The sequence below is a fragment of the Anomalospiza imberbis genome, chromosome 4, assembly GCF_031753505.1.
Source record: "Anomalospiza imberbis isolate Cuckoo-Finch-1a 21T00152 chromosome 4, ASM3175350v1, whole genome shotgun sequence".
Classification (NCBI taxonomy): domain Eukaryota; kingdom Metazoa; phylum Chordata; class Aves; order Passeriformes; family Viduidae; genus Anomalospiza; species Anomalospiza imberbis.
Window position 1 is genome coordinate 12500958 of NC_089684.1, and position 18799 is coordinate 12519756.

Consider the following 18799-nt stretch of genomic DNA (forward strand, 5'->3'; position numbering starts at 1 on the left):
TAGCAGACATGACTGCTTAATTAAGAGGAAGTTTACATGAAGTGCATTTGTGAATCTCAGCCCACACTAACCTGTACACGTGTTAATACTTAAAGTAATTGAGAGTTTTGTTGGCAGGTTCATCAGAATCTTTATCACAACAGCCTAGAATTGCCATGTAGGGCACTTCATGCTCTGCACCACTTCCTAAAACATATAAAAGATAAGGAAAAAAAATCTACAGTGAGAAATGTATTTGTCCATACATTTTGTGTATCTAGCCTGGAACCATAGTGTAAATAATATTTTATCAATGAGAGTTTGTGTACAAAAATCTGAGGAAATTGGGTGGGTTCAGTCGTACTTATTGGATTACACCTACTTGATAGCTTGAAAACTTCTGTAAGCAAAGTCAAAAAAATGTTGCCATGTACTAAAGCCATGAATGTAAGCATAATTCCTGTCCTTGGCTTGCTCTCTTCTAAATGTAAACTATGAAGTACAGTTGGTGATTTACACTGTGTTTGTAGATTCATACAGATTTTGCAGATTTGTCTTTGTTGCCCAAAGTGATACTTGTGTTCCAAGTAACTGGTGAATGGAAGAACAGACAGGCAGACATGTGGCTATGAAAGCCTAGAGGGCTGAAAGCAGTAACATCCAACTGACACGTAGCCTTTCCTCAACTTTCACTATGTCCTAACATTTGTTTTGTCCAAACTTTTTTTCTACCCAATTTTAACTTTGTACCCCAGTTTGGTGCTTCCATCAACACTTTATTCTGAACCTTTGGAAATGAATACTCAGTTTCTTGAATTCTTTAAAAATATTAAAATACCTATTTGATTAGTTATTCAAATTATCATCTTTCTTGAATGCAAAATAAATTTGAAATCAAGGAAAAGAGTAGTTACTACCTATTACACAAAAATAGTATTAAGTGTGGATCAAAAGCTAGCTTCCAGGAAGTATACAACAACTATATAGAACTATACAGAAAAGCAAGTTTCATAGAAAAGTTAATCTCCATGTAACGCAAGGCTGGCATGGGTACACTGAGGAAGACTTTTCTCCAAACTTACTCTTATTTGCTATACATGCAAAATCTGAGCATTCACCAACCAAACAAGAATAATATACAGTTTGCTTTCTACGGTTTAATAAAACCGATTTTGGAACTACCATACTGGTGTTACTTTCCTGAATAAAAAGCAGCCTATCCCACAGTCCCACCCCACCAAACACCTTACAGACTACAAAATGCTACCCAGCTGTTTCAAGAATTCTTTGCTTCCCATCTGCTTCTCAGGATGAGAAGTTGGCACTACTTTTTTTTGAAAAGTCTTGGGTTATCTCATCTTTAAAATAAAACATTGGCTATTTTTATGAAAAGAAGTGCTTGTTTTCCTTCTTTGTAAGCAAGAAAAAGTGCTTAGCTTTTACCATATGTTTACTTTTGCTATGAGGAAAAAGCAAGTGTTGGAGCCAGGAAGAAATACATAATACAAAGGAAAGCTATTAAGGAATAAATGTGTAAGTTTTCTTTTCTTTAACAGCATTATCCATTTCTACAATGGAATATATTTATTTTTCATAAGTGAGTGTGATTGTGAAGCACATGAGCCAGGACTTAGTTCCACTGACTTAAGAATATCCTCTGAAAGTCTCTAAGTCTAATGCTAAACCTCTGCTAAATTACTGAACAGGAAGTAGATGAAAAAAGGGAACATTCAGGTATACCTCAGATCTATTTGAACATCTCCTCTCCATTTGTGTAAAATCCAGTAATTGGACAAATTTCAATGTACCCCTCCAGTTTTGCAATAGTTCATTCAACAATTAATGAAAGACTTGACTCTCAAAAAGGATATTTTACATACCAGGAAGTCTTTGGACAGAGTGCCTCAACACCATTTTTATGTCTTGTAGCCCATTCTTCAATATAAAAAAAAAATAAAGGCCTACCAAACATGCAAAAACAGGGAAAAAAAAAAAAAAAAGGATGGGGTCACCATGCCTGCAAAGTGAAGAAACAGCCAGTGCACAGATACTGTGCTTCCAAACTGTTGCCCTTTACAAGGAAAACTCAGAAAAAAAAAAGTCTGTGTAGAATTAAATCAAATACCAGTTATGTGAATTCACCAGATAAACAGGCATTTGCACAGACAATTTTAATGAAACACAGTATCTGATCATTTACTTGGGAAGTTTAGCTATTCCCTCCAAACCCAAGAGTATCCAAAGTGCATCTCACTGGATTATACACATCTATATCCACTTTCCCAGAAAGAAGAAAGATAAAACCAAGCATTTCAGGCCCAGGTCATGCACCCATGTCTAATGCAGATGTCTAACACGGGCTGACCAAGTAAGTGACTGACTGGTAATGCCACATCTCTCTCTTCAATTCATTACAGGAGGATGAGAGATGACCAGTTTAAACTAAACACCTGTCTTTTACAAGGCTGGCCTTAAGAGAGATATATTCTATCTTGAGTGTTACTAATGCTTTTCCACATTTGCGCCACAGTATTTTTCAGATGCAACAGAGAAATTGGATGCAGAGTGCTGTGCCTTATTTATTCTTGCAGCATAATTATATTCTCCAATGGAGGCACAAGTGGCAATGTAACTGATCTTCAGGCAGGTGTGGCATGTGTGCAAATCGGAAAATACAAGGCTATATATACATGAGCAGGTGGTTTTTAAAATGAAGATATAAAACACCCTAAAATACTGGATTTGAGTTCAAAATATATCACTGCATTAAGTTCCTATAAAACAATTCTGCACATTTCAAGATACAAGTTACCTCTGTTTTGTCTATTTAAATGATGTTTCTAGGATTTGAAATGTTAACCTAACAGCATACTTAAACTGAGGAGACAATCAATAGCTTATTACTACTAAGCAACAACCTGAATACTCAAATGTGCTTGCCAAAATTATGTCTTAGTCTCCATCAAAAGATTAAGACATAATTTGCACAGGGGACTGTACAATTACCACTTACTTAAGTAACTTTTACTTTTGGCAAAAAAGGTCCACATGGGATAGAATCTTCCCTGTAGATTCTTCAGGTAATTATATAAAAGTTAAATACCAAACAATTACAAACTTGAAAAAATACTGAGTATAAAAAAGTAGCACAGTTAATTTAAGTACTTTTATTCTGATTTCTGTAATTGCTGTAAAGCAAAGTTTAGTATGGTTTTTATTTTAAGCCCATATCTTGATTTAATTCTGAAATTAACTAAGCCACACATAAAAACTCTGTACATTAGAAAAGTTCGTTCTAAGGGCCTGTCAAGAGTTTTACCAATTAGTCCAGTAGTTTCAGAGACATGAAGAAATAGTGCTCTCATGGTTTTCCTGGTCTTACATTGATTGCTAAGTAAAAAGGGGACCAAAGCAAATAAACCAGAGCACGGGGCATGTAATTATCCAGTCTCTCTGTCATTCCCTCACTGTTTCAAATTCCTCCAACTTGCTGTTTTCCAGACAAAATTTAAGCATGCTCATAAATGTTCATCCAGGGACCACAGCTCAGCTCCAGGGAGGCTGCCTGGTCTCTCCTGACACGCTGCAGGGCAGGCAATGCATGTCCATATACACCCTTCATCTCTTCTATGAAACCCATTACTTCGGTAGAACACAGCACAGCCCGTGCCCTGTCTTCATACTCTGAGCCAACAAGAGTACACACAACCATCAATTTGTCCCCAAAACAATTTTGGGACTCATTATGAAGCTGAAAGATGATGAAAAGTGTATTTTCTTCAGTTCTCAAAACTTCTAAAAAAGGGTCTGAACAGCAGCATTATGCCAAAGTTTAAGCAGGGCTCTTCAGAGACAAGAGTATTTCTTACGAGACTTAATAGAATCCTTTGATATCTCTGGGTACTAGATCATATTTTTCAAAAAAATGAGCTATATGTTTTCAAAGCAACACTGCTCAGCCTAATTAACATTCAGAAAAGTCTTTAAGGTCCTCGGACAAAAGCAAGATCTCTTATAATTTATGATATCACACCAACTCTTAATTGGCAACACTTCAATTACTTTAATTTACCCACTAAAATTACTAATTTGCCTAATTACAAGGAAGAATCATCCACTATCGCACTAAAGAAACATAGATTTTCATATGACATATTCTTGTAGGTAAGACCATTTATTTTACCTGGAAACTATCTCCAGGAGTGAAGTACTTCAAGCCAGAACATAAAACACTGGTTGTTGGTCTTTTTTTTTTTCTCTCCAGAAAGGTATTCTGCAATTAAGTGCAAAGGCCAGAAGCTAAAATGCTTAATCCTCTTACAATTTACTAATCCATTTTATTAAGAACAATGAAGATATCACTACATTTTTTTTCTTAAGCATATCAGGTAGGAAAAAGCTAATGCTTAACAAACAACAGAGTTCAATAAAACTACATTTTCAGCCAAAAGAAGTAAAATGAAACCTCTTTAAACAGTGCCTTAAGGCAACAGTCTCAGAAACATTTACTTAATCAGCACTCTTAAACAAACTTACTTAACTGTATTTCTCCATTACCATCTACTGTGAGAATCCTTAACTCGATAATACTGTAAATCCCTGAAGAGAAAGAACCAAGTTGAAAGGCAAATAGACTAGTGCATAATTGACAAAGGGACTAACATTTAAAGAAAGGTAACACCAAAATCAGGAAAGCTAGGTATAATCTCTAGTCCCTCACAACAAGAAGGCATCCTCACTGCTCCAGGAGTGAGAGAATTAAAATAAATAAATGAGAACAGCCAAAACGCAAAGAACAAAAATCCCAAGGAAAACAACAAAAAAGCTCTGAAAGTTTCCATCATTTCAAACTCAGTGTTGATAAGGGTCAAGAAGAAAATCCTTACTTTTAGGAATGTTTGCTGTGATCTGTTCCTTGAAAAAATGACAGCTATGGAATGAATCAAGTAACTGCTGTGAAAAAATCATCTGTTCTGCAAAAGGCAATTTCTCTGCCAGCTGGTATTTAGGAGACAATTTTATGTGAAGAAAAACAAAACATAACTTACAGAATGCATTTATTCACGAAAAGGTAAAATGTATTTATTTTCCTGACTGCAAACAATTTCTCCTCTTAGACACACAAACCCACCAGTATCACAGCTGATGGAAATTCTAAATCTGAAAAATAGTCTTAGAAAACACATGTGGATTAGCATTGTCAAAATCCATCATGTGCATCCATGAGAAAAAAATTCACCCACTAGCCTATTTACCAAGAATTCTTTCAAATGTATTCCTTGGTGAATGCCTAATCAGAATGGTAAACAGATGTGACATGGAAAGGGTGAGATCCTTCTGTTATGCACCTTCAGTGACATTTGAAAGATATACAATTTTACAACCATTTCTAGTTTCATATTTTGATATTCATCCTTTAGTTGGATTGGTCCCTGAGCAACTTGAACTAATGGGTGACATTCCTGACTACAGCAGGAAGTTTGAAACTATATGATCTTTACGGTCCATTCTAACCCAAGATATTCTAAGATTCTATGATTAGTAGTTACCTTCCAACCCATTTAACAATAACAACTTTGTCTAGCTTGTTCTTAAAAAAAAAAAAAAAACCCAGAAAAATCCAAACAAGAAAAAAAAAATCAGAATTGCAAGGGTGACATTTGCACATATTAATATAAACTGATTTTTTTTTTAATCCTCTAAATACGCAAATAGATTGAGCTCTATGTATAGCTATAAAGCACAAATTTTACACCTACAAAGCTTAAATTAAAAATTTGGTCATGCAAATATTTACTTTGCATTCCCACTAACTGCAGAAATTTATTCCATAAGCTGTTAATTAGTGGTTCCGAAACAAAGATTACTTCAAGCTTGATTTGAGAAACACAATGCAGAGAGGGATGTATAATCTCTCTTCGAACAAAACACTGCACATCCAGCTAAAGCACTGAGATTAACTGTGTTCCTGCAAATATTTAGTTACAACAACATCCAGTGGAACTGGCCAAGGATGTCAACAGAAGCTTTATTTATTGACTTTAGCTAAGTGGCCACAAGACAAAAATCTGCTTATCTTCATTGATAACACACTTAGAAAGTCAGAGGAACCCGACCACGCCTACCACTTCAATTTAAAAGCACTCACCAGGCCCACCTTAGTTCCTCAGATAATTTGACTACAGCTGCAGAGCAAGTGGCAGAACGGCCACAAGCACAAGCTTAGCAAACATACAACTATGAGCTTCACTTAAAATGGTTAGGAACAGAGACTTTTGAAATGTCTTCTCTCACCAGGCCCTTATTCACAGCAAAACCTTCTGTTTTGTCAGTTAAACTGGATCAAGAAGTGTTTGACAAACAGAAGTCTTCACTGTAAAAATTAAGGGGCTTACTGAAAGCACCCATGTAATTAAAAGAATTAGACTTCTTTCACATACCTACAGAATAACAGATTTAACTTGAAGCACATACTTTGAGTTTTTATAATGAGTTGCTTCAATAATTAAATATTTCAGCTGCTTTCTCCAATCTTTCTTTGAGCGTGTATAACTAATTCAGCCTCGTTAACATTTCACACGCTCTGCCTTATTCAGATTTCCTCTTATTCCACATATGAAAGCACTGCTGATAGAAATCAGACACCTAAACAGAAGCTCAGATCAGTGTTTAGTCAGCATCCTTTCAAAATATCTCAATTCTGAGATGCACTCTTTACAAAGCATTTAATTCGATCCAAAACCAAACTAATTTAAATTGCCGTGGAATCACTATATGTTATCTTGTTCTCTACTCTGCCAAATCAGGTCACCTCAATCGTAGCATTCAGTTAGTCTTTCTCTTGGCTTATCCCAAAAAAAAAAAACCCTCTATGTCCTAAATGGTAAGCAGGTATATAACCAAAAAAGCTCAGCTGGGAATAGTATCTCACAAATCACCGCAATGGATTTTCAATATGTGTGTTATAGCTCATATGCTCTCAAATCGAAAAAACTCATAAAACTAAATGCTTGTGGTAAATTAGACATTTAAAAACTGCAACTCTTCATGCATACTTGGTAAGAGACACTTTTAAATTCAGCTGGGTAAACAAAAATAAACATATTTCTTCACAGATCCTACTTCAGAAAAATCTTCCCCATCAGAAAATAAGCTATATATGATGTCACTGTGATTTCAATATAGTGACCTAGTGCTTCCCATTAGGGAAAAATAATACATTTCCAAACTATGGAAACTAAAATAAGATTTTATTATGTACTACTTCTTCTCTCATCTAAAGCCATTTAATGGCAACCAGTTTATTTTCATGCCATTAACTTTTCAGATGCTTTGTCTTCCCACCATGCTCTAGAGAGCCCCTTCGTACAAAGAGAGATTCAGCACTTGGGACCACTGACACGTAAGGGGGAGGTGGGCTGGCAACCTGTTCTTGCATGCCAGATCTATCCTTGCTTGTTCTATCAAGGTAAAGCTAACAAACCTATCTTAATCTATAATTTCCTACTTTGTTTTCAATAAAGCATTAAGGAGAAGAAACTTCATAGAAGAACCTTCAATTGTATCTGAGAACATTGTTTTAGCAACTGATTAGACTAATTAATGCTGTTTACACACCAGGTTTGCCGGAGTTCTTTGCTTTAAGAATGTTTTCTGCTGACTTATCTTGGAAACATTACCATGAGGTGCTCTTAAATTGAAGAAAGAATGTCTAAAGAAGGCAGTGTCTTGTTTAAACTGATCTCTAAACTTAAGTGATTTAATCACTACACTCTTCTTATGTACACAAGGCCTTTGTGTTATAGCAGCCCCTTGAAAAGGGGCTTCGAGGATACTGAGAGAAGCTTGATGGACCAGGAATCCAAAAGGAGCTGCAGATTAGGTACACAAGGCTTTGTTTGATTACTCCCTCCTAACCAGCTTGCCCTGTGCTAACAGCTCTTAGGCTAGTTGTATTTGCATGACAAGGAAGAAGAGATTTTTAACTAGTCTGTGTGTAGAAGGAGAAGTGGATACCTATTACGCCACTACACTGAACTAAAACATTATAACTCAGGCAAGCCAAGGCTAGATAAGCTAAGATTTTTTTTCCAAAATCTATGCAGCACTACATGAATACACACAGAGAAAAAGAAAATAAAGGCATTACTCAGAAAATAATTTACATTTAGCAAAAGGGACTTCATTTACCACAGTCTATGCCTAAGCAAAAGAAAAGAGCATCTTTGTGAAAGGAAATTTCACATACAAGCAATCTGCATAATGAACTTTTCTCCAATAGCACTTGCCTTTTTCCATATAATGGAAGTCTGTGTGGATGACAGTGCTCATGCTCCTGTTACAGTGCCTGGGGAGAAAAACCATAATTCAGTGAGGCAGGTCCCCACCTCACTTCCTTCGCTGACAGGTGTTTGACAGTCCTTGTGCCCAGGGCATGCAGCTGTGGCTTCCCCTCTCCTCCTGCAACACTTAACACTATTCTCACCAGCTGCTGAATAACTCAGAGCAGCTTGTAGAGACCCCTATACACACCTCCTTTTCACGATTCTTAGGTGTTTGAATCTCACAGTGGTTTGCTTTCAGGCTGCCCTATAACCTCCTTTCCAATACTTTTAATAGCTTCTTCAGGTTTTATACTTGAGTAAAATATGAGAGACGAGTTTGTTAATCTGTTGTTTTCTCCCTTACTGTTCTATTCACTTGCTTGAATTTTCACATCCAGATCAATAAAGAGAAAAGCAAGACTCTTCTCTCCCTTTTTTCCTATATCTTCCTGTTTGCTCACAGATTTTTCTCTCATGCTTTTAAGTTTTCCCCTTTCACCTCACCTTCCTTCGTAATCAATAAAAAACATCTAGAATGCCTAATAGCAGAGGGGAACCTCCTTTCTTCATACAGGAGACAGAACACAGATTTAACACTGTCCTTACACACATAAAATGCAATTTAGCACCTGCACAAGTTAATGGGCACAAATGCCAATTCTTTTTGCTATATCAGATCATGACAATTATTATCAGAGTACATTCCTGCCTTATATGCCTCTTCTCTTTCCAGCAGATTTTCAGAGCATCTGAAAGACAGCTGGAAGACAGCTGCCTCTAGTACAGAGCCATACTTTACCTGGGTCTAGATGAAAACTGAACATTTTAAAAAAAACCTAGGCAAAAGTCTCACATTTTTCTTCTCAAGTATTAATCCATGAAATATGTGAAGCGTTTTCTGTGTGACACAGCTGCCTCATTTGTCTTCATTTCCAGAATAGAGCTGCATCAGAAGAAGGGAAGATGTAGCCAACTCAAAAATGAAGCTACCTGGGACAATGGACAGCATTAAAGGATTTGACATAATTTTTTCCAGGTTTTCCTACCTTGCCAGTTAGCCTACATCAACTGAGAGAAGTCAGAGACAGCATTCCACCAATACATTCCTGGTGTGACTGGGAAATCATCTTGCTTTCTGCAGACTATCCCTTACACATGAGGAAATCAACAAACTTCTGCAAAAAGATTTTTAAAAAGCTAGTAGAGGTTTCATTGCCTCCTGTGTGATTTCCACATAGGCAAACTGCAGTTCTTTTGGTGGAGGTAAAAATCCCAGTTCATTTTTGGCTCTTCCCTGAACTCCACACCCACCTCTGGTGTCAGCTGTGGTTGTGGGCGTTCAGTTTGATCCAGGTTTGGCACTGATCTTCTATAGCTCTTCAGTACTAGCATATTTGGGTATTTTCCATCACCGTATTATTGCTCTGAAATACTTATTTAGCTTTCAACATGAGCAAATTTTCATTTCATTTACTGCCAGAGTAAAAATCTCAAGAATCTGGACTACTATTTATTTATTTGACCTGATCACTTCCCACAGATGGGCAAGGTGCTCTACAGATAAACAGCACATCATGCTTTAAACAGGCCAAGGGGATAGGCAGTAAGATTTTCTTGCTTTCACCCTTGATTTCATTTCATATAGGTAGCATTTTGTTTTCCTTTGTGACAATATTTTGTGTCTTTTGAGTAGTTAAAAAGGGTTTTCTTCATTGTGAAAAGCTGGTTCTCAAGCCAAGGAAGACTGGGAGGAGGGGATTCTGAGAAACTAGGAGGAAAGCAAGTGAGCAACTCACAATAATTTCAAGAATATTGGATAAATATCCCACTTATGCAAGGACATAAAGGAAAGTATCCAAACCCTACACTGTAACTTGCATAATGCATCTTTCCAAAGAGACAAACATACAAAAGCAGAAAACCACAGCATTTGTGAGCTCCATTTACTTCATTAAACCAATGGAAAAACTATTAACATCAGTTTCATGGAAACATACTGTTACTGGAAAACTTGCCTTTTCCTTTATGTTTTGCAGCCAATACACCTGCCCACAAGAGCAACATGACTTATAAAACAGTTCTATTCACTCACTATTTCACTGACCTGAGCATCTTAGACAGCATCACCCTGTATTTTCAGAGAGCAGTGGAACTGAGAATTTCTGGAGTAAAGAATACATTAACTGACATCTTTCATAGAAGTTTTGTTCCCCAACTAGAACCAGTGTTGGAATACTGCCACAAGAATGGTAAATATAATTTGAGCTTATGAGGCCAAATCCTAACAGTCCCTGGAAGAAATATTCTAGCCAGAATTTCCATTTTTGTCAATAGCAACATATTGGCATTTGCACTAAGTCATCACAGATGATCTTCCAGGCCAAGCATTCATCTATACAAATACAGAATTTGCCTGGACAGAATTTGCAAGAGATCATTTTTCCAGATGGAGTGCAAGATACATTTAATTTGAAGCCCTCAGGTGCTACAGAAACAAAACCATTTTTAAAAGGCCCTATTTTTATGCCTGTAATGGCATGAATAAGGTAGAATAAATAACTAGGATAAGGTTGTAGACAGTGTACTTCACATCAAAAAACAGAGCCACTGGGAAGCTGTTCTTCTGCCTTTGAGACTTCAAATCTCATCTCAGCAATCATCTTCTCAAAATTTTTCTTCCATCCACCACATTGAATTTCTTGGACTCAAGTCAGACCTAACTGTGAAGTTTTAAGTAGCAGCTGTCTGACCACAAAGTTAGTTAAAATGACCAAAAGAAACCTCTAACAACTCCACTGACACGCATTACCACCTGCCTCACAATGTATTTTAGGCAGTATTACCTATGTATGCCTATAATGATTTACACTGCAATTCAGCAACACCCAGTATGTTACCAACAGTGATGCTGACCACCATAAAATTTTATACTATGTCAGAACAGAAGTATTTAGGACAATTCCTTAGTCACAAGTAAAACAACAGGACAATTTCTAGCTGTAGAGAAGCCAGAAGTAAAATCTCTCCCAAGAAAAGCTTGGGAGAAAGCTTTTAAACTAAGACTAAAAGTGAGGTAGTAAATGGACATCTGACCAGAGCTTCAGCCTCACCACACTACTTGTACTGTTTCACCCCATACAAGCCAGTCAGCCTTTATGCAAGTGCCTTCCTCAAAAACATCTTCTGACTCACAAATAGTTCTTTGGGATCCTGACTCTCCAGGAGCTCCAAAAACAAGAAAGGAAAAGAATCTTTTTTTGTTTCACTCCTTTTCCCTGCCACCATCATGGGAAAGGTCCTCCATGACAATTTCCCTACCTGCTAGCAGTTCCTCATGGCCATGCAGGCAACAGATCATCCACCAGCCCTTAGGGATGGTGACATCAGCAGGAAACAGTTTTTAAGGACTTAAGGGGCAGTAATAGCAAGCACCTGCCTGCATTAATCTGTTTATTGCAGAACCAACTGTGTGAAAACCAGGTCACTTCTGAATACGAAAGATGATGTATTAGGGCTATCCAACAGATTCTTGTGACTAAGCGTACATCAAGTCTTGCCAAGTTTAATTTAAACCCTCAGGGCTTAAAGCAGGGAACAAGTTTCCCCTGTGATAAAGGATGAATCAATTCCCCCCTTCTGTTTTTGGAAAGAATAACAGGGGCAGCTTCCCAGGCAGACTCCACATACCAGGTGCCTTCTTACACTCTAAAGTTAACAGAAGAGAGAAAGTATCCTTAGTCAGCAAGGTGCACTAGAGGGAGAAAGGCAGAAGATTGCACTGGCTAAGAGGCTCACAAACTGCAAACTCTGCTGAGTGCTGATGCAGTGCTCCCAGCTGCACATCCCAGGTACAGGGGGAAAGAAAGAACCACCTGCCTTCAACTGTCAGAGCTGGTAGGAAACGATAAAAGCTGACTTAGGAAGATTAGAGAGTAAGGAATGAAAGATGAATCAGTGCAGCATTTTTCCTCCTGGTTTTGTCTACCATCACTGTAGCCTGAAAACACCATGAAAAGCTGATTTGCCAACACGCATTAGTAAATTCCCTCTTTTTTTAACTTTAGAAGATGTTTTAGGCTCTCTCAGCTTCCTCTCCAGTGCAGTCAGCTGAATATTACATTCTGACTATTTTAGTGGTCAAAGGAAAACTCTTCTAACCATGGTTATTTTTGAAAGTGAAAGCAAGGTAGAATTTAAACCAAACAAATCTGTCATATACACTTCTGCTGTAAATATCTCTAGTTTACACAATAGCTCTGAGACAGCAAAAAGTACTAGTGGAATATATAAAATAGTTGTTTGAAAGGAAACCAAGAGTTTGTGTAGAAAGCGTGCTTCAGGAAATGGATAATGTAAAGATTTTTATTAAACCACTTTTTTGTTCAATAATCTTTTTTGCTGATAAAGTTATTAAAAAGCTTTTACATGATAAGTTGTCAGCATTCTGTAAGAAAAAAAAACCTGCTAACTCAATAGGAGGCTGTCATAAATGTCAGTGCTAGGCTGACACAGGACTATTACCTTTTTTTTCCCCACCATTAATTAAATTCTCAGTATGACAAAATGTACATTGCAAGAGCAAGTGAAAAAAAAATACAAGGAAAGCACTGAATGAATCAATTCATTATGCATGTATTCACTACTAAGGTCTTTTTTTTCTGTTACTTCCCCTTCTAAACCTTCTGATTAAGCTTTACATTAAGTCAGACAAGCTGTCTCCTACGAGTAATGAATATAGGGGTTTCACCATAATTATATGCCTTTTGGTACACCACCACTACATAACTACAATTACATTTTCACCAGCTAGATGATAAAGGAAACTTTGATTGTGCTTTCTGTAAAAAAAAAAAAATCCATGGATAAGAGGTGAAAAACGCTGTGAAGTGGCAAACACATTTGAAAGTGAAATACATAAGTAAGCAGACAGTCATGTATATGTGTGATTTTTTTTAATATAATGTAGAGTGCTGGTTAGCAGCTTAATCACTTGAAAGCAAATGATTATTCAGCATCAATAACCCCTATTATGAGTTGTGAATTTTTTTAAGTTAAAAGTGCTTAAATAACATAAGTTACTGGGATAAAACTTAACAAAAGCTTTTTAATACATCTAATTTCATGTGAATTCATACACTTTTTTCTGTAACTAAGAAGACTTCAATTTGAAAAGTTCATTAGATAAAAAAAATATTTTCATTAGCCCTTGCAACATATTTAATTTTATAGATTTGTTGGTTTCAGGTTTAAGTAGTGTATACAGCTCCAGGTTAAATCTTTGGACACCTGTGAGGGAGGAAGAACAAAGGAATACTCAAAGCCTCAGAGAATTGCCATATTCTCCCTTTTAGCAATGAGATAAAATCCTGGAAGATTCTGCCAGAGATGCAGAATAGCACCTGCATCCAACCTCATACCCTCAGAAAAATCAGTGATGTTTTCACTTATTTGCAATTGTTGCTGCTGAACTGGGGCCTGAAGAAGAAACTGCAGCATAAAAGAGCAGATGGAAACCCCAGAAGAGCAGATGAAGAACTGCCAAGAGTGACTGAGGTGAAACAGAGCCAAATATTTTTATCAACTCCTAAAAGAAGATGGTTTTGCTAGTGAGATCAGAAGCTGAGCAATCACACCAAATTATGCTCCAACCTGAGATGCAAGTTGTAGTTTTGTTCTTCCAGCCAGTATAAACAATAAAAGAAGAGAAAAACATAATAGGAACTTTTATAAATATATTGAACAAAACCAGAGACAACCTTATAACTTGCAAGCTCTAGAAGGGAAGTCCACTGGAAAACAAAATAATACTGGATAGATGGGAGATGTTACACAGCAATTCTGTTTCACAAAGGTGAATGTGGTTTGTAAGATGAAAGTTATTTTTCAGTTACTACTTTTCGGGGTGTTTTTTTGTGCTGATGGAAGGCAAAGGTCAGACCTACACTAAAGAAATTTTACCTGATTATTCAGAAGTCAGGGTTCAAGCTTTTATTTGTTGCTGTTTCCATTAACAAAACTGTGTCTTGGGCTAACTGAAAGGTGATGCCTAGTTCCAGACTACTGGTGCACAACAGCCTGACTCCATGAGGTGCACTCCTGGGAAGGGCATCTGTGACGGGCTGGGAGGGCAATAAAAGCTTTCAGAGACTGTTCAGGAATGAATGTGTCTAACTAGAAAAGAAACAAACAAAACTGATCTGTCCAAATTTTCATTCACCAAAAGTAAATTTAAAAGACTGTGTTCCAGCAATATCCCCCTAAAAGATGAGGAGACAGAAATCCTGGAATTCATTAAATACCTCTGTTAAGCATTTTAACAGACAAACCTAAAAAGGCTCAGTACACAGACAAGAGCCTTTTAATTTTTTTTTTTTTTAATATTTATTGTTTGTCAACAACAAAACTACATCTTGTCCTGACTGGAAAAGGAGGAGGACCAGTGTGGAAGAAAAAAAGTTTTTGAAACTGAGGAGCTGTAACACTCAAATTTGAACATGAAACTGTCTGGAAAAGTGATTAAACCAGAGAGGGGAACCTGTATGCTTTAGAATATGCCATTTGTACCAAAACCTGTCCCTGACATGCAAGAAGAGTACCCAGCTGTGTATGGAACCATTTAACTGGGCTATAATGAATTCTAGCTTTTCTAGGAATTACCCAACAAATGCAGAGCAAAGGCATCATTTTGTTTTCCCTCTGCCATCCAGCTTCTCACCTTCCTACAGCTCGTCCCAGCCCGTTACTCAGTCCACACCGCTTTTTCCGTGCTCAAGCTTTAAGAGGCTGGGCAACAGGAACTGCTTTCCACAGTGCCAAACCTTCAGGGTCACCACGAAGCCTCAGATTTATGGTGATTTCTTCTTACTCCATCTTAACCTCTGTATATCAGGGAATTAGAGTCCCCAGAGAGTGAATATTTTCATTGAGCATTGGCAGCAGGCAGCACAGGCACGTTGCTTGCTGCTGCTGAAAGTCAAGACACACAGCTAGATCTGAGAGCAAGACCCTAAATGACAGATATGACACAGAAAGAGCCAGCTGTTTCCCTGGTTACTTTGCTTCACATAATGCAACTGGAAGTGTTTTTTGCAAAATCAGAGCTGGAAGGGACCCACAAAAACCGAGTCCAACTCCTGGTGCTGCACAGGAACACCCTAAGAACCACACTATGTATCTGAGACCACTGTCCAGACAGTGCCCTGGTGGTCAGCGGTCAGTGCTTGGTGCTCTGACCACTTCCCTGGGTAGCCTGTCCCAGTGCCCAACCAACCTCTGGGTGAGAAAGCTTTTCCTGAACCAGCCTAAACCTACCTTGACACAACTTCAGGCCATTCCCTCTGGTTCTCTCACTGGTCACCAAGAGAAGAGACCAGTGCCTGGCCTTCCCCTCACAAGGAAGTTGTAGCTGCACTCAGGTCTCCCCTCAGTCTCCTTTTCTCCAGGCTGAACAGACCAAGCGACCTCAGCTGCTCGGAACATTGAAACAATGTATTCCGGTGACCAAGAAATTTATGTTCTTTCTACCTTTAGAAACATTTTCAGTAGTACTTGCAGTTCACTCTGTAATGGCTTGTTTTGTAATAACACGAGCTCCTGTACCACAAACATTTCTGCAATACAGTAAATGGATTGAAAGATGTACAAAGACATACTTTGTTTCCAGGAAAAATCTGCATATTGCATAGATCAGTAAGCTTGTAAAGCAAGTCATCTTCAAATACAAAGTACACCCATACAGATTTTACTCCCCTAAACTTAATATTAGTCTGTTCTGTAAACCACTGAATTGGCTGGCAAACGCTTCCATAAGATTTTACTCAGAATGCAAAATGACAGCAAGTTCCCATTTTTCATTTACGTTACCAAATTACATTAAACCTTCACAATTAAAACCCAAGTTCACACACTTCTTCAAGTTACAGTTGATCTATCAAACTGTTTCTGTGTCAACATATACTACAGCTAGATGTTCCAGCACCCTCAGTTTAATTGACCTTAAGGAGCTGACTGAGAGTTAAGTCTTGCTTTGTAACCACATTATGTTCATTTTGACAGCACAAATGAAGGAGACATTTTATAACCAAGACTGGCTGATGTTTTAGTACAATAAGTATCTAAAGTCTAAGTTGATTATCTAAAAAAATTGAAACTGCCACAGCTACCCAAATACATAAGAATTTAAACAAAATGTCATTTATATAAGCAACAACTGGAATAAGGATTTTAGAATTACCCAGTTTCTTACTACTCTTCTAGCTTTGCTGTTGAACAGAAACTTGACAGATCTAGTCAGGGCAAATTTTAACAATCTCCTTCAGGCAGTCTTCCCTGGGACTATTTTTAACTCAGTTTATACCTACAAGTCTATGATACACTGGCAAGTTTCCTCACAGTCACGTCACTGGGTGCACCAATATTGCAGTTTATTACTAGCTAAATCCACACCAAATCAATCTATAGGCCAGTCTACACAAAGAAACAATACTCCCTCTCACAAAATGGCAGTACCCTTTGTCTACTAAAGACCTACTTTCTCCCACATTAGTGTCAGAAAAACATCAGGGTAAATTATAGACGTGATATGAAATCCTCACACAAATGTTACATAGTGAATACAGATATTAAGCAGCTAAATAATATGATGATATGCAATAGTGGTAAAACATAAATACACTTGAGTCCTTAAAAGGTAAACCTTTAATACTGAACCCAAATCCTTACTTCAAAAGTCAGGATGAAAATAATATGAATAGTTGAGCCAAATTCTGTTCTGTTAGAAGGACAATAGCAGAATTTGCTGGCTTATAATTTTTTCTCAGAAAGAACATCTACATTTAACTATAGGAATTCATTTAGACCACATAAGATGAGAGGAGTTCCTCTTGCACAAAAAATACAAATACAGGGAATTAAAATAAATACAGAATCAAAAGAATTTGGAAATATGTATTTATACTGCTTTCTGCACCTTTAGTGTTGTCTCTCCTTGGAGTTCAAAAAACCCCGTTATGAAGGAGGGTGGGTTTTTTTTGTTTTTCATTTATCATGTGTAACTACATGACACCTTTTTAAAATAACCAGAAATTCTTAACTACAGACACTGAGATACACCCATGTCAACAATACAAATCAATGTTTCTCCCCTGTGTTAGTTGAAATCTTACATTTTGTACCATGAGTGCAAAGGTTGAAGAACTTTTGGTGGCATCTTACCAGTGACTCCCTGAAAACTGTGGACAGGCACAGAAGTCTCTCCTTCTTCCTCTGAATCAGAAGGAGATAGGAAAAGAACATCTGGGAGAGAATTCTTAAGTGCAACAGAAAGGACAAGGTTGTATTGCTGATCAGGGACGGGAAGCAATGGGAATAAATGAGATCTCCCAACTTTCAAAATCATGACCTTAATATCAATAAACCACAATAAAAAAGGAACTCTCTTCCTCATTCTTCTCTCTCTCAGGATTTTTTCATCGAGGAGCACAGAGAGAAGAAAGAGAAAACAATTTCTATTTCTGCTCCTTGTTTTTCCCATGTGGAATGTGTTTGGAGAATTGTTTACCTGGGGTGATTGCTTGATTGGATTCTGGTGAGGATTGTTTGGGCCTGATGGCCAATCCGATCCACCTGTGTCTGGACTCTCCAGAGAGGGTCACGAGTTGTAAGTTAGATATGGTAGTTAGAAAAGTAGGTGTGTAGTTTTAGTATCTCCTTTATATAGTACATTAATGTATTATAGCATAGTTATAATGAAGAAATCATTCAGCCTTCTGAACTGGAGTCAGACATCATCATTTCTTCCCACAGGTTCACCTGCATTTACAATACTCTCTGCTTTCCTCCTGTAGCCAACAGATAGAAAAGGCCATCCACTATGCCTCCACTAGTGCCAAGTCTCAGAATGCACAGATATCAAGGCTGGGAGCACTGATTGTCAGCCAAGGGCTTTAAAAAGAAATGTTAGAAAGCATTTAGCCACCTACACAATGGAGTCGAAGACAAACTACAGGATGGATTGGCATGATGAGCATAATCCAGCACTCCTGCTCCCTTGGAAAAAAAACCAGTGACCTCAGCATCAAGCCTGTATGGCACAATTGCATTCCCACAGATGAAGCTAACAGCTGTTTCGGTGTCAGAAGTGTTTGTTTCACAGCACCCTCCATGCTGGTATGCCATGAAAGTCATGCAGAGTCAGTCTGCATTGAAATTTAGGAAAGCCTGAACAAGGAACACACAGTAAAAACTATGAGGCAAACTAGCAGGGGAAAAAACCAAAACAAAACCAGCTGAACAAACCAGAACCTGATCAATACCTTCTTCTTGAAATATACCAGTGGCATTAAGTATTTTTTGTACTTTTTTCAAGTATGCCCAACATTTCCAGCTGGACAGCTGCTTGTCACCCTTGAAAGATGACACATGCAGAACACTAACTATGGTAAGTATTTCCCTGCTCCAGAGAATTAAGGATATTTTTCTTCTTGGATGCAAAACAA

General features: G+C 37.6%; 1 protein-coding gene across 20 annotated transcripts in view; it reads right to left on the bottom strand.

Annotated features, from left to right (window-relative positions):
- The window catches only part of TLL1 (tolloid like 1), a 126662-nt gene that overhangs the window by 92656 nt on the left and 15207 nt on the right, over positions 1–18799 (bottom strand). For 3 of the 20 annotated variants that reach the window (XM_068187135.1, XM_068187132.1, XM_068187147.1), the window contains exons 1-4: positions 11622–11712; positions 4516–4578; positions 4163–4252; positions 2180–2256 (exon numbers count right to left, since the gene is read on the bottom strand). The exons of 3 other annotated variants lie outside the window; for them this stretch is intronic. Coding sequence is in view for 3 of the 17 variants with exons in the window: in XM_068187129.1 (XP_068043230.1) it covers positions 11622–11661 (40 nt within the window). In the remaining 14 variants the exon portion in view is untranslated. Of the gene's footprint in view, positions 1–2179; positions 2257–4162; positions 4253–4515; positions 4579–10407; positions 10466–11621; positions 11723–14261; positions 14423–15357; positions 15489–18799 lie in introns of those variants that run through there. 14 more of the 20 variants (XM_068187136.1, XM_068187133.1, XM_068187142.1 and 11 more) reach the window with 10 other exon arrangements.